This window comes from Halichoeres trimaculatus, unplaced genomic scaffold, assembly GCF_033239565.1.
Source record: "Halichoeres trimaculatus isolate MK-OKI-2021-1 unplaced genomic scaffold, fHalTri1.1 fHalTri1_scaffold_9, whole genome shotgun sequence".
NCBI classification, from domain to species: Eukaryota; Metazoa; Chordata; class Actinopteri; order Labriformes; family Labridae; genus Halichoeres; species Halichoeres trimaculatus.
This window is the reverse complement of record NW_027437188.1, coordinates 10,596,336-10,618,747: the sequence shown is the minus strand read 5'-3', so window position 1 is coordinate 10,618,747 and position 22,412 is coordinate 10,596,336. Positions and strand designations below refer to the sequence as shown.

General features: G+C 44.4%; 2 protein-coding genes across 4 annotated transcripts; one reads left to right on the top strand and one right to left on the bottom strand.

Annotated features, from left to right (window-relative positions):
* Positions 1-376: 376 nt before the first annotated feature.
* Positions 377-1,465, bottom strand: LOC141797907 (gap junction delta-2 protein-like). Its single transcript, XM_074679599.1, has one exon. It carries the CDS (start codon positions 1,463-1,465, stop codon positions 377-379), a length of 1,089 nt encoding a protein of 362 aa, XP_074535700.1.
* Positions 1,466-4,441: 2,976 nt separating this feature from the next.
* LOC141797934 (vascular endothelial zinc finger 1-like) lies at positions 4,442-20,421 on the top strand. Of its 3 annotated transcripts, XM_074679643.1 has the most exons (7): positions 4,442-4,599; positions 10,988-11,760; positions 12,137-12,206; positions 13,852-14,020; positions 14,956-14,997; positions 15,899-15,964; positions 16,131-20,421. In XM_074679643.1, the coding sequence occupies exons 1-7, from the start codon at positions 4,567-4,569 to the stop codon at positions 16,496-16,498; spliced, it is 1,521 nt and encodes a 506-aa protein (XP_074535744.1). In that variant the 5' UTR covers positions 4,442-4,566; the 3' UTR covers positions 16,499-20,421. The 3 variants fall into 3 exon arrangements, with proteins under 3 accessions (XP_074535744.1, XP_074535745.1, XP_074535746.1); XM_074679644.1 differs by lacking the exon at positions 15,899-15,964 and having other exon boundaries at positions 4,443-4,599; XM_074679645.1 differs by lacking the exons at positions 14,956-14,997; positions 15,899-15,964 and having other exon boundaries at positions 4,446-4,599.
* Positions 20,422-22,412: the final 1,991 nt, after the last annotated feature.

The window sequence follows — 22,412 nt, the reverse complement described above, 5'->3', positions numbered from 1 at the left end:
CCACTGTGAGGAATAAAGACTGGACCAGTTTACTCAGGATGTCTGAGTTCTGGGATTCTGTTTCACTCGAGGGCAAAACACACACATTTTAAGTCTTCACGTCAGAGGATGCTGGTTTGATCTCACCTCAGATGCCCTGTGGGGTCAGTCTGTAAATGTGGACTGATGGTGCAGCTGTTTCTGACTCATCATACTTAATCTGAGTCACATTTACTTAAAAGGTTCAGAAAAGTGTCATTTCAGGTAACTTAAAGACAAAAACAATGCCTGAACTGGTCAAATTGCTGTGAGGATGAAGACACGGAGGTAACAGTGATAAGTGACGTCACTGAGTAGTCTCACTCTGCTGTCTCGCAGGTCTGACCTCTCACAGCCACTACTTCCTAGTCTGCACACAGGCCATGTTGGCCTTCACCTTGACCTTGTCCCTGCCGTCTGGACTTCTTTTAGACGAGCACTCCACTGTTGAGTTGGTCTCAAAGGGGATGGCAGGGCTGTGTGAGAGAAGATGGTCTGGCCTCTTGGGGACCCTGGTTGCAGGACTCTGCAGGACCAGCTGACCCCTCAGGGAGGGTCTGAGCTGCAGCAGCAGGGAGTTGTGGTGTGGGTACAGTCTGACGGTGTCTCTGCTCTGACCGCAGCATGTTGAGCAGGCTGAGCACAGGAGTCTGAAGATGTAGACCCAGCCCAGGTAGTGCAGCTCAGCCATGTTGAGCAGGAAGCAGCCCAGACTGATGCTGAACATGAAGTTCAGGAAGATGGTCTTCTCTGTGGCCCGGGACACAAAGCAGTCTGTGCGCGTGGGACAGGGGTAGGTCTCACAGCGGTACAGGTGAGGCACCTCAAACCCAAACAGGAAGTACTGACCTATCAAGAAGGTGAGCTCCATGATGGACCGCAGCAGTACGTGTAGGATGTAGATGAGCAGGATCTGATTTGACTGATAGGTGGGGTCCTCTCCTACTCGCCTGTAGTCCTCCTCCTGATGACTCTGAGTCTCTTCCCTATCTCTGGACTCCCAGTCCTCCCTAAAGTGGGGACAGGATAGAGCTACGTCCACCCTCAGAGGCTCTGGCCCCTCTGTCTTCATGAGTCCACATCTGGGTCTGGATGGTGTCTGAGCGAACACCTGAGGCCTCTGCCCACCCAGCTTCTCATCTTTGGTGATCTTGTGCAGGACGAAGACTATGTAGAAGATGGACGGCGTTGAGACCAGGACGATCTGGAAGACCCAGAACCTCAGGTGAGACACAGGGGCAAAGGTGTCATAGCAGACATTGTTACAGCCAGGCTGCTTGGTGTTACAGGTGAACTTGGACTGTTCATCGCTGTACACAGCATCACCCACCAGCGCCACCAGCAGGATACGGAAAATAAGCAGCATGGTAAGCCAGATCTTCCCGATCACTGTGGAGTGGTTCTGGACCTCTGACAGGAAGCGACCCAGAATGGACCAGTCTCCCATCGCCTCACCTAGAGAACAAAAAGAGACCAATCAAGGTTACCAAAAAGAGAACAGAGGGGAACTTGAAGGCTTCTTCGGCGCACTAAGAACTAAGAACGTCCTCGAGGCAGAGGATGAGACTCATCAGGAGGAACCAGGACCTGAGTAAAACCACAGAGACTCTGTGTGTCCTTCAGCCACAGTACCAGGTAGACCGGACCAGTCCAGTGTTAATAAAGTCAGACATTCAGCCTTCAGGGCAGGAAGGCATCACCTGGGCATGTCCAACATATGTTCTGACTGCAGACACAGAGAGCTGCATGTCCTTTGTTCATCAGTAGGGGGTGCCGTGTTAAAAGGAGAATCCTGATCTGTCACCAGATTGGAGACATCATTTTAATATCTTTAACTGAACACAGGATGATATTCGAGTCGTGACCTGAGCCCACTCTGGACATCTACCCATGATGATCAGGTCTGCCCTAAGTCCCAGACAGAGGATCCGATCAGACCCCGTTCATAGATCAGGACTCTCTTCCAAATATCCACCGTAGGTGTCAGACAGTCACAGAGTGTCAGTTAGGTATAAATATGGTTTTAAACCCTCAGACCGCAGTGTGTGGGTGACTGAACCTTGAAGAAAATACTGCTTTGGTTTGACGAACTGGACCTGCTTCGGTCAGAGTTTAAAGAACTTTTCTGCTAATTATTCTCACAGATCATAAAAGAAGAGTTCAATTTACAGAGCTTACAAACACCAGCAGAAAGGGAAAAATTTGATAGGAATTTTTCAGTTTTTTTTTTTCAGATTCATTGACCCTAAATAAAGAAGTGGCCTGTGAACCCCAGCTACACTCTGAATAAATTTGACTCCTACAGTTTAACCTGTAGTTTACTCTGAAGACTGAAGACGTGTCTTTTTCTGATCAAACACAGTCAGATAAATTAGTGTTTTAAAGCAGTATGAAGTATATTAAACTCACCTGAGTGTAACCCGGATGTTTGCAGAACAAGTCCTTACACCATGCCCTCCTCCATGCAGCGAGCATGGCTATCTTTATTCTTAAACCCTGGTTGAGATGATGGAGGTAAGCCTGCTGGGGGAGAATAGGCTGACCACACATATTGGGCCGGTCTGTCTGAAACTGGTATTGTGCTCCGAGCTACAAAGGCCAGCGATGTACAGTGACACAAAGATCTCAGAGCACAATGGGGGGGTTCCTTTTTAAACAGTGGGACACAAAGCACATGGAACCAGCTGGAAAGAGGAGAGAGGCAAACTGAAGTTCTGTCTTTAGCTCAGAAGAGTAAGAAAGGAATTTATTACAGTACAAGTTCTGTACAGAAACCACGTTTGACAAACATTTATGTAAGCTGAAGTTGGATTCTATTATTAACATGGAGGAGGCAGAGCTATTGGGAAATACTGCAGACAGTCAGCAGGGGGCGCTCCAAGTCTTTTGACCTCACAGATTAGGTTTCTGAAGAAATTTTGTCTGATGTTCTGTGGTGTTAGGAAAGTCAGGAGATGTTTCACTCAGAAGAGCTTAAATTATTATTGTCGTTGTTGCTATTATTATTATTATTATTATTATTATTATTATTATTATTATTATTATTATTATTATTGTTATTATTATTACCATAAGCCTTTTCACATTTTGTGATCAGTCATTTGATTGTGAGAGAGAAACCTTAAAGAAAGCTGAGCACAAACTTTAGGTTGTTTTCCAGTCATGTTTGTTTCTGAAGTCCCATCTTACTCTGGGAACTGTTCGACTCCAAAGAGAGAACTTTGAATGAATCTGCCTGTGTGTGTGTGTGTGTGTGTGTGTGTGTGTGTGTGTGTGTGTGTGTGTGTGTGTGTGTGTGTGTGTGTGTGTGTCTAGTGCGTGTGTGTGTGTGTGTGTGTGTGTGTGTGTGTGTGTGTGTGTGTGTGTGTGTGTGTGTGAGAGAGAGAGAAAGTCTTATCACCATCAGCCAACACAGATCATTGGACACCAACCTCCTGACCCCATTCTCCAGAACCATGCACCACACTGTTGGCGACAGAGCCTTCTCAACTGCTGGCCCAACTCTCCAAAACTCCCTTCCACTGTACATCAGACACGCAGACTCACTCCTCTCCTTCAAAATCCAACTTAAAACCAAGCCCTTCAAGACAGCGTTGAAGACCTGACCCCCATCAATATAATCTCTCTTTTTTCTGCTTTTCTTTTTATTGTTATGTACTTTTATCTGTTTGTACAGCATCTTTCTTTCTATCTTTAAAAGGCGCTTCATAAATCTGATTTATTATTATTATTATTATTATTATTATTATTATTATTATTATTATTATTATTATTATTATTATCATTATTATTATTATTATATCGCTGCTCTCCCCACACACTATAAAAACTAAACTATTAAATTTGTTGATGTTTGACCTCATGTGTGGACTCTTTCACATTTTTAACATCTTTCAGTGTGGGTAAGACTGAGAAGTTTAGATTTCAACGACAATTGACATATGCCATAGGCATTCTATCATTCAAGTGTTAAGGAATAGACATAATTCGATTTCACTTTGTGTCTCTGTTGCAGATATTTTTATTGATTTGTTTCAGTAATCTAATCAGAGGCATGATCTGTGTAAAAAGTTTTTAAATCGGATTGCAGTATATTTGTAACAGAAACCAAAATTAATATCTGTATTCAAAACCCCGCTGACTTGTCCGAGCCGTGGGGTTACTGGTGTTCTGTCGTTTTGTGCTACCTTGTAGAAAAGTATTGCTGATATCAGAGGCTTTCGGTTTATGTTACCAATGTTTGTTTGTGTTACTGACAGAGATATCAGAGCCGCAAGAAGGGATCAAGCATGTGTCTGTACCCTAGTATTACTTTTTTATGTTTTCGTGTGAACGTATCTCATTACACTCATATCTCGGCTGAAATAACGCTCAAATTGTGATTGCGCATGCGTATACTCTCTTTGTCTCCTGTTTCGATTGGAGGCAGAATTGGACAGAACACCGGATGTTGTATGTGCCTTGTTTGGCCCTGTAGTTTGGCCGCTTTTGTGTCAGGTTTGTTGGAGCTGTCTGCAGATTTGAGCCTGTGTGCTGCAGAGTGCTGTAATGGAGCCCAGCTGGAGTACGTTTTTATTCCAAGTAAGTGCCTAAGCGCCGTCGCGGAGCGGAAAACTGCGTGAACGCGTCATAACAGATCTCAATATAAGCAGACATATGTTAGTTTGTCACTTTTTGACCGAATACAGTTAACAATGGTGTTAGCCTTTTTGCTCATTAGCTTGTTAGCTCATTAGCCCGTTAGCTCTGCACTGTGGACTGCTGTAGCACAATGCTAAAAGAGTGCTCACAAGCGATAGCGAACCCCAGACCTCCACTGTGTACCCCCTGTCTCTGAGGCCGTGGATCTATTTGTATTACTATCTGATCCTTCTGTCAAGTGGTTTGAGCCCAGGTGTTCTGAGGTAGCTCAGAGGCTAATAGCTGCCATTGCTGCTCATGCGCGCGCATTAGCAAATAAGTAGCATGGAGAGCTAATACGGTTACACGTTAGAGAGTGTTCGTAGGCTAAGTGATGGTCTTTTCTGTGAAGCAGAACACTTATCGTCCTTTCATGGGGATAGGGATAATCTTTGAGCAGGCTTTCGAGTTAAACTTCAGCTCTCCGAAGATGAACTCGTGCTTTTATTCCCAGAGCTCTCTCCGGACAGAGGAGCTAATGCTAACACTGTAAACTGGAGGCTAACAGGCACGCGGACAGCAGAGATTGAGCTCAGCTAACATCAGTGCTGATTTCATCTCCTCAAAACGATTCAAAACATTAACAACTCCCGTATTATGTTCACCTCATCAGAGTAAACTCTGCATTTAATGTTCTTTAATTTCCCCTGATCAGTTTAGATAAGTTAAATAACGTTGTAAGGGGAATGGTATCACTGGACAAGTGTGATAGCTGAAATGTTGAATTGTGATTTCAGAGTCTACACACTGAAACTATTAGCAGTTTGTTCAGTAAATAAGTCTCTGTTCTTTTATTTGAATGTATTAGTGCTTGGACTTTTTTTCTTTGTTCCCCCAGAGTGCTTCCGTCTAAATACATTTCTGATTATAGAACAATAAATTACATACTGTAGAACAATACAGGTGTATATGTCAATGAAACACTTGCCTGCTGACTCAGATTCAACTATTATAATTTCTGGATTTGGTGTGCAGTGTGTAAACATTGGTCAAAGTGATTTATTAATGTAGAATATGAAACCATAAAAGTGTGCAGGAATATACATGTGGTTGGAAAAAGTAACTCTCGGTTATAGATATTTGTTAAACATATTTCAGATTTTTCTGTCTATATTTGTGACATTATTCTCACTGAAAATTGATGGTTTCTTTGAGTTTCATGGGGGCAAGTGCTTTAGTAATGAGGGGTTGGATTCATAAGTTTTATGTCAAAATACAACACATGACTACAGCTCCCATGAGCCCTGTGGGTTCAGCTAGGGCTACATGAGGTTCTGAAGGTTGTTTTCTGCACTGAAGTTATTGAGCTAATATAAAAGTGTCCAGTGAAGTTTTAGATATTGCAGTACATCAAGTGTGCACTAGAGGCTGTCTGCAGAAATACCAGAAAACCATACTCAGACTTGTTCAAAAATTCTGATTTTTATTGTGGAAATAAACATGTTTGCAGCCTGGTTCAAAACATAATGTTTGTCTTAATACTTAATTTCTCTATCGGCACACACTGAACCACGGAGGAGTTATTATTACTCATCACTTCTAAGTTAAGGTTTTGCAAAATTAGGGTCACAATTGACCAGACTGACAGGTCGACCTGTAGCTGTTAGTGAGGACACTGGGACACTAAAGACCCACCTCTTTACTTCACACAGGAATGACCAAGAGTTTGGTCGAGTCAACTTTTCCAAACATGGTGACCAGCAACAACCAGTGGTGGCATCACAGAAACTATGGACATGTTTGATATGGTCTGTAGTTTAGACCTGTTCACTAGTTAATTCGCTCAGAGTCAGCCCTGAGCTCCTCTGTGAACTGTCAACAATGTCGAGATGAACATGTCATGTTTCTTTGTTACTGTTCAGCATAAAAGTCAGTTTGACTGAAGCACACCACTGCAAATTTCTTCTTGATGATTATTTGATATTGACTTTTTTGCTGTTAAAATATGTGCATTATGTTGTTTACATATCTGCTGTTGTACCTAAACTGAATAATCGGCTCACTCATCCTAAAACAAACTAATGTATGATCTAGATATTTTCCTCTCTGGAGTAAAGATGCAGTAACTCATCATTACTGTGAGTAGAGAGACTGCTAAGATATTTTGTGATCTCTTTGATGATTTTTTAGCCTTCACCTCACTTAAGCTGCATTTCCACCAAGCAGTCCGGGTCGGTTCAGTACGGTTTGGTACAGTTAAGCCTGATCCCGTTTGCGTTTCCACAGCAAACTGTGCCCTCTCGTGGTAGGAGGCGTGTAAGCCGGAAGCTGCAGCTGTTAAACAATAGCGCGACGCCGTAGCAGGTTACCCCGCTAATAAATCCAACAAAGAAGAAAAACGTGACACAGTAAACAAAGAGCATGGATGGAAGGCATGCAGCATTTCGTCCACTGTGATTGGCATGTAGCTCTTTGATACAAAGTGCAGTCAAGCTTTGTTTTAGATAAGTTTGTGTGCCACCAGGAGAAATGCAGCCGCTGTCAGGGTAAGTCACGATTCTTTTGACCAATCAACGGTCTGCAGTTTGTAGTTCCACCTCCCAAGAGCGGATCGGTTCAGTCTGGCACCCATACGAAAGGGTCCCAAAAAAGTAGGTCGGCTCGTCTCGGTTTTTAGGGATCTGTCCCGGGATGAGTCAGTGCCGTACCGAGACGAACCGAACCGGTCTGCTCGGTGGAAACGCGGTTTAAGACATGTTTGTTTACCTGTTAGAGTATGTGTTTGTATTAATTAATTAAAGTTGTGTTAAGTTTATGATCAAAAGGGGAATGCTGAAATGATTTTGAATCCAGTAATGATCTCTGTGCAGTTTAAGTGTATGCCTATTCACAGAAACTGCCACAGTTCTTGTTTCAGTGGTTGCTGGTTCGACTCCTGGGTTCCACTCTTGGCTGCAAGTTATCTCTCCATTTCTAGCCTCTCCTCTGCAGTCTTTCAGCTAAAAGCACAGAGACAGATTCTGTGAGCTGATGATCTGAATATATGATGAACCCTCATAAAAACAAAAACTGGACTCTTAAGTTGGAGGGTTTTTCTCGTAAACTGTTCAAGGAAGCTCTGATCAGATGTTGTCACTCCGCAGAGTTTAAAGACTAACTCTCAGTTTACAACAGGCTGAGGTCTGTTTCTCTGATCCATCCAGACTGAGGTTATTCAACAGGTTTGACACCTGCTCCCTTCTCACCTGCAGATCCTCCTATCTGATGGTGAGGATGATGAGGATCAGTTCCACATAGTTTCCCTGTGTGCTTTAAAGTCAGTGTTTTGCTCTATCTGACGGTGAATGTGACCGTTTCCTCCTCACACCTTTACTCTGAGTGAAACACTGGTTCAAGAGAGGCTCAGCATGTGATGGAGCTTCAGTTGCCATGGTGTTTGTCATATTTGTAGAGCACTGTGTGTGTGCGTGCATGCACATGTGTGTGGGGGCAGTCAGAGCTGCAGCTGTTAGTGTTAGTGACAGGTTGGTGTAATGGCAGACAGATTACTGGGAAGAAGAGGAGGAGGAGCTCATGTGATGAAGCTTAACTGATGCTCTCCTGTTTTTCTGCATCTTGTTGTGATGATGATGAAGAAGCTGTTTGAGGGTTTGACTTACTGATACTGTAATTTACATCAGTGTTTTATTCAGTTTTGTGCTGCTGTTTCTCTAAATTCATACATGTATCCTGATCGTCAAACGCACACCTGGTTGAATCGTAGATGTGTGTGTGTGTGTGTGTGTGTTTTCCCTGTGAGTGTGCACAGAGATTCTCAGCGTCTCTCAGACAGACTCAGTCACGGTTAATCCAAACGCTGCCTCTCAGTGTCACCAACAAAGACCGGATTAGTCGTATTTGGACTATTTCTTCTTAATTTCCGTGACTCTGTTTTTGGACGTGTTTATGTTGGACGGGCCCTCGGCCTTCACAACACATTTCACTCAAAGATGGCGACAGCGTGATGAAACAGCAGGCCACTGAGTGTGTGTGTCTGTCTCTGACCCCACACACACACGTTATTAATTGCAGTAATGATTGTAAGAAAAGTGCTGCTGCAGAGCCGAGGAAATAAAAGCACCACGCCACCAGCACAGCCCCTAGCCCTTTGCAGCACCATGCCATCAGCTCGGCCCCTGGCTCCGCGCAGCACCACAGTCACCACGGCTGTATGCACCAAGTGTCTGGCAGCTGAGCAGGAACCCCCCCCCCCCCCCCTTACGGGCATAAGTGCATCAGTGGATAGATTTGTGTCGTCCATAAAAGAACACACTATGGGGGAGGCAGGAGCACCCCCCCTGTGGTGGGCTGGTTGGGATGCTTGGCTGAACCTGAAAGAGGGGTCAGGTCTTTAACCCTGGATCTGGTGGTTCCAGAGAACGAGTGGCTCTGCAGCGCCTTGTCTCTGAGCTGATCTGTCGTTAAGTTTGTCACATCCTGGATCTCTGCATCTTCTGAAGAAACATTTATACACCCCTTACACTCACACACACACACACACACACCACTCACACACTACCACCGTCTGTTGCTGGTGTCCCACAGAGGATCAGCCGTGACCAATCAAACAATGCCTGCCAGCAGCTGCAGACTTAAGATGTCCTCAAACACTTTTTTTTTAGTTTTCTCTGAGTGTTGCCTCTTATGTTTTTATTTATATACTTATTTTTATATTTACTTGTTTATTCATTCATTTCAACTGAGGTTTCACATCTTATCATCTCAGTTAAATGTCGCTCTGTAGCTTTTGATATGTGCTTTAAAGTGATACTCCGTGATGGAACAAGTTGGGTCCTATCACAAGGTTTAGGGCAGAAATTACCCCTACAGCAGTGTTTTTGTGCAGCAGAAGCCCAGAGCGCTCACACCAAACACCCCCTCCCTGCTCCTCTGCTGGTTTCCTCTGCACTCAGACGGGGCCATTTTTTACTTGACCAAAAACACAAATAAACTGACTCCCACCGAAAAAATGTGATATCGGTCTGCATTCACGCTTTATTTAGAGAATTTACAGTGCGTTACTTTCACACAAACACACCACTAAATAAGGCTCTAGTTCTCATCGTGTCTCTTCGTCCTGGCAGACTACCTGCGTTTGTTAATATCTGGCACGCCGCCCACGGACTGATACACCAAGCGGCGAGCGCCTCATGGCTCTGCAGCGGAGGTAGCGCTACGACACGATGAGAACTAGAGCCTTATTTAGCGGTGTTTTTGTGTGAAAGTAACGCGCTGAAAATTCTCTCAATAAAGCGTGAATGCAGACTGATATCAGATTTTTTCGGTGGGAGTCCGTTTATTTGTGTTTTTGGTCAAGTAAAATATGGCCCCGTCTGATTGCAGAGGAAACAGAGTATCACTTTGATATTGTCATCCATGAATCCCTCCGCACAACTCGTCAGCTGTGTCTGACTGTGCGTGAGGTTGAATCTGATCAGGACAACATGGTGACAGAGGGAAGATCCACTCTGGATTCAGTCTCAGAAGTTTGCCTTTCCATCTTTACATGCATTCTGTTATTGAGAAACATCAGAGTCACATAAAATCTTGTAGTTTCTTTATCTGAGAGACACGTGCCACATCCTGTCAGCCTGATGCTGGTCCCTGTGTTCACAGATTTGTATCGGGAAAAGAAAGATACCAGGACGACCACTGTGGCCCTACAGGTGTTCACACAAACTGAGTTTCAGGAGTTTGTGATCTCAGTTTCAAGTCCTGTTAAGAGAGACGCTTCTGGGAGAACAATCAGTGTTCATCTTCAGCTGAAACAAACATCTTTTCTCACTCTTTAGTTTGGTTAGACTCTGAGCAGCACATTGATGTTTGTTTTATGTCCACATAGTCTCTGCTCTTGATGCTGCATTTAAAGACTCTGGAGTTGTTCCTTTTGGTCAGGGTCAGGGAAAACCTGGAACGCAGGTCCACTAATGTTCCTGTCATTGGATGTGAGAAAAACAAAACCTGAAACAATCATTGCTGTCCAGGAAAAAAAAGAGTGAAATGTTTCCCTCGGTTCATCTTAGGCGTCTGTCACAGATCAAACCAACCATTGATGGAGTTTATGGACCAGTTAAGAAAGAACAGGGCTCATGCTGCCAACACTCTCAGGTTCTCCTGTGTGACCAACCTGTAATAAAGTCAGAGGTCTCTGTCTGAGTCTTTGCTAACTGGAGATGTATGACATCTGAAGAATGTTTTATGAGTTTCTGTGTGTTAGTCGGTTGCTCGTACGCAGTTTGTGATCCAGTGTCTCTGAGCTGGTTTCATGTGTCTGTTGTGTATTAACCTGGTCTTCTGTGTCCTCCCACAGCAGGCCAACGAGGCTCTGCATCATCAGCACCAGGTAGCCGGGAACAGTCTGTTGCCTTTGCTCAGTTCAGGATCTGAGCCTCCTGATCAGAAACCGGTTCTGCCCATCCCTCTGGACCAGAAACCTCCAGTCAGTGCTGCAGAACTGCTCAAGGACAATGTGGCCAGTGGGACGGGAGGAGGAGGAGGTGGGGGGCCTCCTGTGGCTGTGGTCAAAAAAGAACCCAAGTCCAAGACACCCTTCATCTGTGGCTACTGCAACAAGGCCTTCAGAGACAGCTACCACCTGCGGCGGCACGAGTCCTGCCACACCGGCATCAAGATGGTGTCCAGACCCAAGAAAACACAGACGGCTCCCACCATGGTGCCCCTTATATCCACAGTCCCCCGAGAGAACAACCCCCAGTCATATATCACTACTGTAGCTGGAATCCTGACCACAGCAACCACGTCCACGTCCACAGGCACCAGCGTCATGACCCCCATGCAGCACCAGCACCAGCATCAACAGCAGCAGCAGCAGCAGAGTGTCCCCAAAAAGCCCCCCAAACCTGTGAAGAAGAACCACGGCTGCGACATGTGCGGAAAGGCCTTTAGAGACGTGTACCACCTGAACCGCCACAAGCTGTCTCACTCTGACGAGAAGCCGTTTGAATGTCCCATCTGCCAGCAGAGGTTCAAGAGGAAGGACCGCATGACCTACCACGTCCGCTCCCACGACGGGGGGGTCCACAAGCCTTACATCTGTTCCGTGTGCGGGAAGGGATTCTCCAGGTACGTCTGGGGGAACACCATTAGATTTACCGATGGCAGAGACTGCTGATGGTAGGGAACCATCAGTGTTAATTAGTACATTAATCATCCACACACCAACGAACAACTGCAGTAGCAATTTGGGGTTCAGTGCCTTGCTCAAGGACACTTTGGCACATGATTGAAGATACTCAACCTACTGTTTGAGAGACAACAACTCTACTACTTAGTCACAGCCACTGTGCTCATGATTAGTGTGAGACTGACAGAAACAGAGTATTTTGAAAAGAATAACCCCCGCTAATGTTCAGACCCTGTCAGTCTAGTCTCGGCCTGTTTCTGATTAATGTTATTCTGATGTTATAAGTCCAAACTGAAATCTTTATCCCCCCTGCAGACCGGATCACCTCAGCTGTCATGTGAAGCACGTCCACTCCTCAGAGAGGCCGTTTAAGTGCCAAGTCACGGTAAGAGTCCTCATGTTAGACCACATCAGCACTAGGGCTGCAGCGATTAGTCGACATAATCGACTTGTCTACGATAAAAATTAATCGCCGCAAATTTTAATTGTCGACGCGTCGTATTATTGTTTTTATTGTTGTTGTCACATGGTGAAATCAAATACCAGGGGGTAATACTCATTTGAAACTTCAGTTCACAGCATGAGGTGCTGTGTTATTGGATACTTTTATGGGAGAAGATCACGAAGTTCATACGCGAGGAATATTGATGAGGAAAAATCTCCACTCCCAGAGAGCGCTGTGCGCTGATGGAGGCTCTGCATCTCCGGCCTTGACAGCCTGACAGCTCCCGGAGTTTAGTGTCTGATAACGTGATTTAGGAAGTCTCCTTCACTCTCTGTTACAGACAGTTTTTCAGGATCTGAGTCACAAACTAGTGTCAAACTCCCCTAACTTTTGAAAAGAGAGGACATTTATCTGATGGAGCTCTCACTCTCAAGCTCACACTGCAAAACACTCAGCGGGGAGGAGGAGGGGCGGAGTGCGCATGAGCGAAATAGCGCATGTAAAGAAACGAAACTAAACGCGTTGTCATGGAGAGCTGGGAGAGAGTCAGACGGGATCATACAGAGAGCAAAGCCCCAATAAACAAATAAACATTAGAAAACGAGCCCAAAGTCACTAATAAGCGGTCTGTCCAACACTGCGTACAACAACTTCATTTCCCTGTTACCTGCTTCATTCATTTTGAGATTTTTTTTTTTTTCAGTACTTATATTTCTTTAAGTCATCATGAATGAAATAAAGAGAAACAAACAAACATGACACAGGGCTGACCAATCAGAGGTGAGAACCTAACTCTGGGTAAATACAGTGAAAATGCAACACACAGGTTGAATTATAAAGGTCCACACATTTTAAAGGCCAAATTAGGTTGAAACACAAAATAACCATGATTAATCGACATATTGAAAAAATAATCGATAGATTAGTCAAGTTAAAAAATAATCGTTAGTTGCAGCACTAATCAGCACCACAGAAACCAGACTGCTGCTCTGACCTCAGTTCTGGCATTGCTAAGAAATGTTTGGATTAAGGATGCACGATATATGGGTATCAATATCTGATGATGTTGGTCATTTTTTTTTAACATATCAGTATCAGCCAATATGTAAAAGTGGGCTGATATTTACTCATTTGCTGCTATTTTCAGAGCATCTTGAATGATCTTTCAAGAGCCAAATGATATTTTTTTTATGATTATTTAAACACCAAAACTACCTAAGAAGAGTGGACTCTCTTCTTTTTTGTCTTTGTTTCTGTTCTTAATCCAAAAAACACAGACAAAACATACTTTTTTGATTGCGTTCATCTCGGGTGCTCCATCCTTTGATGCTTTCCACGGTCATCTTTTCTCACAATTATGCTGCTCTTTCTCTCTGAACGACCTTGACACATCATCTGTGTCATCTGTGTATATATATACATTTTATCAATATTGATATCGGTGAATATCGGTTATCAGCCATGAGAACAATATGACAATATGGATATTGGTATAGGCAAAAATTTTCATATCGGTGCTTCCCTAGTTTAGATCACCTGGTCACATCTTCATGTGTTTGAAAAATAAATCTTCGTTCTGTCTCAGGCCTGTACCTCTGCCTTTGCTACCAAAGACCGACTGCGCTCACACATGATCAGACACGAAGGTAAAGTCACCTGCAACATCTGCGGTAAGATGCTGAGCGCCGCCTACATCACCAGTCACCTGAAGACGCACGGCCAGGCCAGCTTCAACACCCCCTGCAACAATAAAGGTGAGACCACCAGTTCAGATTGACAGTAGATATCCACACACACACCCACACACACACGCGCACACAATCCTCTGATACCTCCCTGACTCTCAGTCATTTATCTGATTGGTCTGGTCTAACAGAGTCATTTGTTTACTATGAGATAAACTCCTCAGTTACAGTTTTTAAAGCCCCAATAACAGAGTAATTAGCTCTATCCAGTCTATGACTCAGGTAAAGGTAACTCACCTGTGCTCAGTACAGACTCACCTGAACCCTCAGAGTCATTACAAGCCGTCCTGGTGAAGTTTTCATCAGATGTGATTGGGGTTAGCATTACCTGTTTGGAAAAAGTGTTGAATGTCTCAGGTGAGGCTCAGCTGGTGTCAGACAGGAGCTGCACACTTCATGTGTTGGAAGAGGGGGCACAGGTGATCCTGGCTGCTGCAGCTGGTCTGCCCTGTGTGTGGGCTGCACAGGTGATCCCTGTGTGCCGCATCAAAGGACCTTAAACATGATTTTATATCAGTAAGGGGTTTCCTGCTCTCTAAGGGAGGCTGCGACATAGATTGGAATACGTCCTCTGTTTTCTTATCCCTCTGAAAGTGTCAGATACTTAGTTCTTCTTTTGAAATGTCGTCAAAGAAAGATGTTATTTTGTAAACAGGATCTCTGGCACCCCCTGGTGTTCAGTCATCGTGTTTATCATCAAACAGCTGTATTTATCAAAGGAGTGAAGCCTCAGCCTGAAAGCAGACTGCCTGAGTCCTGATCACGATTCTTGTCCTGTGTTTGTTGAAACGTTCTCTTTCTTCACACTCTCACACGTCAGCGTGTCCTGACTGAGCACTATGCAGCCTACACGTTGACCTCGCACCCCCTCTCCATGAACATGTTGACCCCCCATGACGGCCCTGCTGCCTTGTAACCCCGTATGTGTCTGTATTTCTGAATAGGCTTAAGTGACTGGCAGTGGAACCACTCAGGGCCCAGAAAAGGTAATCCAGTAGCTCGTAGCAGAACCCCAAACACTCCATGTTTCCCTTTAAGTGGCCAGTTTTTTCCTCACCTGTAATGTTCCTGTAAAGAGTAGACTGTTTGTCCTCAGGACTGCTTTGACTAAAGGTTCTCCTGTTGTGAAGATTTTTGTTGATGTAAGGTTAAACTTCATTAAGCAGGATCAGTAGATGTTTGAAAACCACAAACTGGACCATGACACTGAGCTCGATGCACACCACCCGGCCTCTGCTCACAGATCATCTCTGCTCCATAAATCAGCTCAAAAACTCCTGTTAAACTATGATAACAAGCTTTAATGTCACCTGAACACCCAGGACAGGTATCTGCAGGTGAAACTATCCAACCTACTGTTCCCTGTCTCACAGCACAGGTGAGCTCATCTGGGATCAGACTGTTGGTGCTGCAGGGTGGTGTGCATCCAGCTGTAGACGTAGAGCATAAGATGTCCTCTGTAACGTTAAATCTGTGTTTCCACCACCAGATTTTCCTCTGTGAGCTCAGGTAGACGTGTTAACACCTGGGGAATGGCTTCACCTGCTCACAGCGGGACTGTTCTTTTAGTTCAGGGTCTTAAAGCAGCCTTCAGGAGGCTCCCAGACCTCAAGGCTAAAACCTAGAGGAACCTTTACTCTGATAAAATAACACCCAGGACTATCTTGAGATAACATTTGTTGTAATTTGGCATAATTAAAGTAATGATTGTTTTATAGATTGAGTTAGGAATAAAGTTTGGGATACTTCTGGTGGAAACGCAGCTTTGGCGCTGGCGGCAGCATGACATTACTCAGACTTCACTGTGTACATGATGGTTTTGAATGACAGCAGATGGACAGTTAGCTGGTTAGTCTATTGATCCTGCTTTTTGAATTTACCCCTCAGGTGAGTTGACGGTAGGAGAGATTTTAAATAACTCCTTCCAAGTCCTAATTGACAACTCTCACAAAGGTAGGTTCCTCATCCATACTCCCACAGTTGTCATAATGAATGAGTGATGATGCGTTGATGTTTCAGTAACAGACAAACCGCCTCAGTGCGCTCGGGGCTGCTGCCTCTCCCTGTTTCTGACGGGATGTGTTAATGGAGCTGAACTTCTTCTCTTCTTTACTCACAGATGCCAACAATGTGCACAACAACTCGGCCACCACCACACCCGTCACCAACTCTGCAGCCATCACCTCGGCTATGAACCGCGGCGCCAATCCCAGTAACCCAGTCACCATCGCAGCTCAGATGAACATCGCCACCAGCACAGTCAACATCACGTCTCCTGTCAACCTGCAGCACCCAGTCACCATCACCGGGCCCGTCAACCTGGCCTCCGTCAACATCCCCACCACAGCACACATGAATATCGCCCACCCAGTGGCCATCACCACACCTATGCCCATGAACATCACCGGGCCGCTCAACATCGCCATGAGGCCCATGGAGAGCATGCCCTTCCTGTCCCAGGTCCTGCCTTCCTCCCCGCCCTGGTAAAGCTCAGAGAGAGAGAGAGAGAGGTCCTGTCTGAGCTGAGAATGTCCAGACTGCCCGAAAACCTGACCACCTGTCTCACCTGAAGGGTCTCACCTGACACCTTTAGAGGCTAAGATGTTAGCATGTGCTGAAACACACTGTAAGGAGTGATGAAGAGTGTATGATGAAAGATTAGGGGTAATAAACCTCCAGGAGTCTGAGAGGCTAAGATCTTTAAGTCTGTTTCAGTAAAGAAGATAAACTAAAGTTATTTCATCACATTGGTGAAACGTATTGGTGAAGTATTCCCATGCTGCAGCTCGCTCATGGATGTAAACCTGATTATTGATTGGCTCAGATTTCGTCAGCTTCTCTCGGCTGATAGAGACCATCAGAAAAAAATCAGATCCTTAATCCAGCAATAAAATTTTAACTGGATTAACTGAGATTTCTCAGATCAACTTCAAGTCTTGTATTTAAGAAGCTGACTTTGCTGGGTAAGGAGGTGAAATCTGGTGCAAATAGTATTTGTAAATATGAAACATTTCATGCCAAAGATTTGACAAGTTTTCATTGAGATGCTTTATTTGAAAAGAGGAAAGAAACAGCATTTAGACCATGATGAGTCCAATTCTCTCTGAGCACACATTTTGACCCGTCATGTTATTGGGATAATATTTCTTCATTTATCTTATTTTAAAGTTAATCACATAATTTGATTCATGTTTCTAAGGGTTCATCCCTTCTACAGTGTTACCTTCTGGTTGGACTGGTTTGGACTGTTACGGACTGGTTTGGTCAGGGTTATCATGCAGTTCTGACAGATTCAGCTCTGACAGCCTCAGCTCACCATCCTCTGCTTGTATTTGTCCCTGCTCCCTCCTCTCTCTCTCACACCATGAGTTTCTCTCTGGCAGACGGTGAACTGGTTTGTTGCAGCTGTAAACTCGCAGCCCGCTGCGGGGGAGGGAACCCTTCGAGCCCTGTTTTTAAAGTTCTCTGTAGACGCAGGAGGACACTTTAGGTTCAGTTAAAGTGACCTGCTGAAGGAGGTTTTCCTCAGATGGTCATGTGACTTTCATCACAGGTGAGGTTCCACCTGAGGCATTGATTCACAGCTCCTCAAACGGAGGTGTGTTGCTGGACTTGTTCTTAATGCTTCCTCTTAAAGCAGACTTTCTGTTTTTATCCTTTTTTTAGTGGACTTATCAGTATTTGATTTAGTTTATGTACTTTAAGGTTAAACAAAGCTTCCATTGAGGGGTTATCGTGACACTGATAAACCGTGTGCCCCCTGTGTCTGTATTTCAACACTGCTGGAGAGCAGTGAGTGCTGGATGTTCACCTTTGACACCTGTTTGTATTTATGAATCAGGAACAGTAGGTTGAAGGTACAGCAGAGAGGAAAAGTCTCCTTCTGAAGCATGTTTTGCCTTTGAGACGGCAGTATTATCAAAGGTCACATGATTTTAAATTCTGATTACTGATGCTTTTTTTAACTGTAGAGGTCAAGAGCGCCACCCAGTGGCTTATTAGACTGTGCTTCAGGAGCAGTCCCAAAGGTGTCTGTTGATTTTTAGTTTAGCAGGTGTAGGATCCATCACTGTCAGTTAAACTCAGGAAGGTTACTGAGAAAAGTCTTCGAACGTTTCCACACTGACCATGTCTCTTTGTAAATATCAAACACTATCTGATTGCCTTTCACCTGTGGGGGCGGGGCTTACACCTGCTCACCACAGGAAACAATGCAAGGACTGTATCACCACTAATGAGGCCGTCCATCTGCAGACAGAGAGCAGAGACTCAACACAGGACAGGGCTGGAGTACAGCTCTTTTTTGACAAAAACATTTGAGACCTAAAAACACGGATTCGACTACCAATGCAGTTTGGAGCTGCTGTGGGCTTGAACCCTCTGTCTGAAGGATCGTGTTTTTTAACGTGCGTAGATAATGTACATGACCATGGCATTAAAGATTACAGCTCTCTACTGAAGGAACTTAACAAACAAGACCTGTGGGGTGTAGTTTTCAAAGAGCCATCGTCCCTCCAGCCTTTTCCTTCGTTTGGCGAACTGCTCCTGTAGATCTGACTTCCTGTGCTTGGTGTCGTTTCATTGCAGCTGTTATATCGAACAGTCAAGGCTGAGATCTCAAAGGAGGCTTTCTCGGTTTGGTTAGAGCCGAGGGGTCAGAGCAGAGCTGACGGTTAGATGTGACCCTTCTTTTGTAAGCTCTGGCCCTACAGCTCTCTCCTGTGTATGATGGGGTGAATTTCCATGCTGCTCATGTGTTAGACTCATCATCACCTAAAGTTCTGCTCATGTTGGGAACAAACTCTGAAGTTAGAGCTTGAGTTCCTCCTAACAGCGTCTGCAGCTGTGTTCAGACTAAAAGCAAATCTTAAAGCCCGACAAGAGGGATTATTTGCTTTTGTTTTTACCAAAGTCAGCTGTCCAGGACACCTTCCTCCCTCCTGTTTGAGCTCCCGTGGACTATCTCTGGGTTAATGTCTCTTCCTCCATTATCGGTGTCCAGGACCAGGATTTGATGAACATCAGAGTTCTGCCAGACTTCTGCCTGCTGTGAAACGTTTCCACTGAGTCTCTGGCTCCCTGTATTCAGCAGGTCACACATCTGCTGAATCTGACAGACTGTGATGATTAGAAAAAGGCTGACCACTTAAGTCCATGTGTTTCTTTCTTTTTTTTTTTTTAAAAGGAAGTCTGATCAATGATTTGTAATATCACCCCAGCATGTCAAAGAAACTTGTTCATGAATTCTCCCTTAAATCACCTTAAACCACCTGGGGTTGAGCCACCTCAGGTTTAGTTTTTCTTTTAGTCTGAACACACTTGAAGAGCCCTGACTGGTTCTGGTTCTGACAGTTTGAACTCAGGAACAGCGTGAGGTCTTCCCCTTGGCACCAGGCCATGTGAAGGCCAAGGTGTTTGGACTTAGACCTGGTTTGTTTGGATCTGGTCTCATCTCAGCTCCCGGACTTTGATGGATTGTAAAAGTCTCCAGTGGGATCTCAGGCCTACAGACTGTCCCAGTCCCCAGGTGGTCTGTGGTTGTGAAGCCTTGGGTGGGTGCAGAATGAAGCTCTTGGAGCAAACTGTAGGATGTGCACACTACAGAGCAGAGGTACTTAGAGAGCACTGGTGTTGGTGGCTGGCCTGTTAGCCTGCTAGCTTCAGCCTCTGCATGCCAATTATGTCCACCATGAGAAGTGCTTGAACACTGAATGGCATTATGATCCTGGAAATGACTTTTCTTTTGTTTCTAATGTTACACATGGACGCCAGAGCGCGCCCGGTCTAGGTTTGAGTTCAGCAGCTGTTGGTAGAAGGATAGAGACTATTTCTGAGAGAAAACACTAAAAAAAAGGAGGATGTGGGAAGGAGTGAGGAGTCATTTGTCCTTCTTCAGTGGCCGTTAACAAAGTGTGCCTGAAATCCTTCACAACTCTTCCATACGTCAACTCTTCCTCTGGACGGTCTGATGACGAAGAGCCGGTGAAGAAGCCTTCATCAGTTCAGACGGCTTAGGATCCGTGGGTTCCTCAAACCAAACAACGTCTTTGTTAGCTTTGATTTTTCTCCTGATCGTCTTTTATTCAAGGAGCCACATTCAAACATGAATTGATCTTTATTTGTACACGTTTTGGTGACAGCTGACCATGTGGTTTAATTTGACTCCAACCCTAGTGTGAAAACAAAGGTTTATTTATGATGCTTTTTTATTTCTGTTTGTGATGAATTTGGCAGATGTGAAGGCAAATGAATGTATATCTTTGTACAAACCATTAGTTCAGAGGACATGTTAGTAAAGAGACTCAAAAACAAACTTTTATAAAACTTTTTGTATTAGAACATTAACAATGGTAACTTTTGTATATACCAAGGCTTTCTGATTAGCAGAAAGCTCAAACATTCCTACATTTTTTTTAAATGTATGTCCACGGAGAGGAATTATGGAAACATATGCCCAATGTTTTATGTGCCTTTTATTTGGGTTTGTCTAAATAAAAGAAAATAAAACATGACTGTGGACTGTCTGCGCCAATTCCCTCCTGTCCCTCTGCTGCACCCCAGACAAGCTGCTCTTCATCATCAGGCGCTCCTCTTCATCGGTAAGGTGCTCCTCTTCATCAGGGACATGCTCCTCATCATAGTGGAGCGGTTCCTCTCTGGTGCTGTGGTTTTTCAGCTGATGGTTTTCTGTGAAGTTGAGATGGGTGCTGAAGTCTGGTCTCTGTTGGACGTCTCTTCATGTCTCACCGGCTCAGTTGGCCTACTCTCCATAAGTGCCTCTGACTTCTCCTGGAGCTGATTTTGGGGATTTTGTGCCAAATCTTGATCCGTTTGTGACGAGGAAAACATGAGGGTGAATTTTCATTCTTTAACTATTAAACTTTAAAGATGGGACAGGCTGTGTGAAGTTTTTCTTTGTGATGCTACCTCCCAAGAGGAAGAGATCTGAGTCTGTAAGGATGCACATTTCGAGGCCCGGCCAAAGGAGGGGCAGAGGTCTTGACTGGCCACCCAAAAATCTAAGTTGTGATTGGAGGCAGGGCTGTCTTGGCTAAATGTTAATAGGCTTTTCCTCAAACTGTGGTATTAGCCATCAGCCAGCTCTAGCCATTCTAAACTGGTTTCTATTCAGTGCCAGTGTTTGAGTCAAGACCTCACAAACCCAGACCAAGACAATGAATAAGGTAGAAAATTGCTGAAAAGTGGATTTTTTTTTTGTTGTTGTTGTTCAGCTTAAAAAGGTGAACATGATATTATACGGATTAAGTTCAGTCAGAGTGAAATATTTCAGCATGTATTTCTTTTAATTTTGATGACTAATGTACAGTTCGTTGTCCAATCAAGGTTGTTTAACCAGCCTTCGGTTCTCCTGGTGCTGTGGGCAGGAGCCTCCTCCCCCATGAGCAATACCTGGGGCATGATGGGAGATTAATCCATTTTAATGTTGAGACCACCACTGGAGGGAGCTGTGCTCAAAGTTTAGCCTGACCTCTCCTGGTTTACTGGCTGATATCTGCTGCTCACTATTTTTTCCAGGTACCTGTGACAGGAAACTGTTCTTGGTGAAACCTGACAAAGCTAAACAGATGGTCATGGTTTAAGACTGAGTGTTTGTTCAGTTTGAGAATTTTTGTTAAATTGATTAACTCAAAGATCATCAAACTCCTCCCCTCCCCCAGTGTCTATCTATCCATCTCCTAGGCCCATCTCCTTCAAAGGTCACATCACTGCTCAGAGAGCCTATGTGTTGTTTGGTGGAGCCTGCAGTTCTATATATGTCCACCAGGTGTCCTCATAGCTGTGCTGCAAATATTGATAATCTGCAGCTAAAGGACAAAAAGCTGAGCATGTTTCTGCTCTGGAAACATTTAAAGTTTGGTTTTTAATCTTCTCTGCATCAGACTCTAATTTAGTATTCAGTCAGAAGGTACCTGACTTTGTGCAGCCAGAGCAAATCAGTAGAAGAGGAAGAAAAGACTGAAGATGCTTCACCAAGCAGAAGTGGAAAATAAAAAATGTTTGTTTTTTTGAAGATTTCTGTTGAATAGATCCTTCTTTAAGGATCAGTCTCTTAATCTATCATTATTTACTGGTACAGTGGTTTATACATTCTGACCTCAGGATGGTGAATCAGCCTTTAAAACTGTGTCATAGTAAACAGGTTTACACATATCATGTGAAATATTTAAAAGTAAAAGAGAGCTAGACACATGCTCTTATCTGTTAACACTTATCATCAATAGATCACACCAGCGGAGGTCAGAATTTCTCCTTAGCCTACAGGGGGCGCTACTGTATCACTTCCTCACAGTCTGCATAAAGGTAATTTCAACATCATGTTGTCAGGCTGAACTCAGACTGCAGCTGTCTACCTGAACTCATACAGGACTAACAGAAGCAA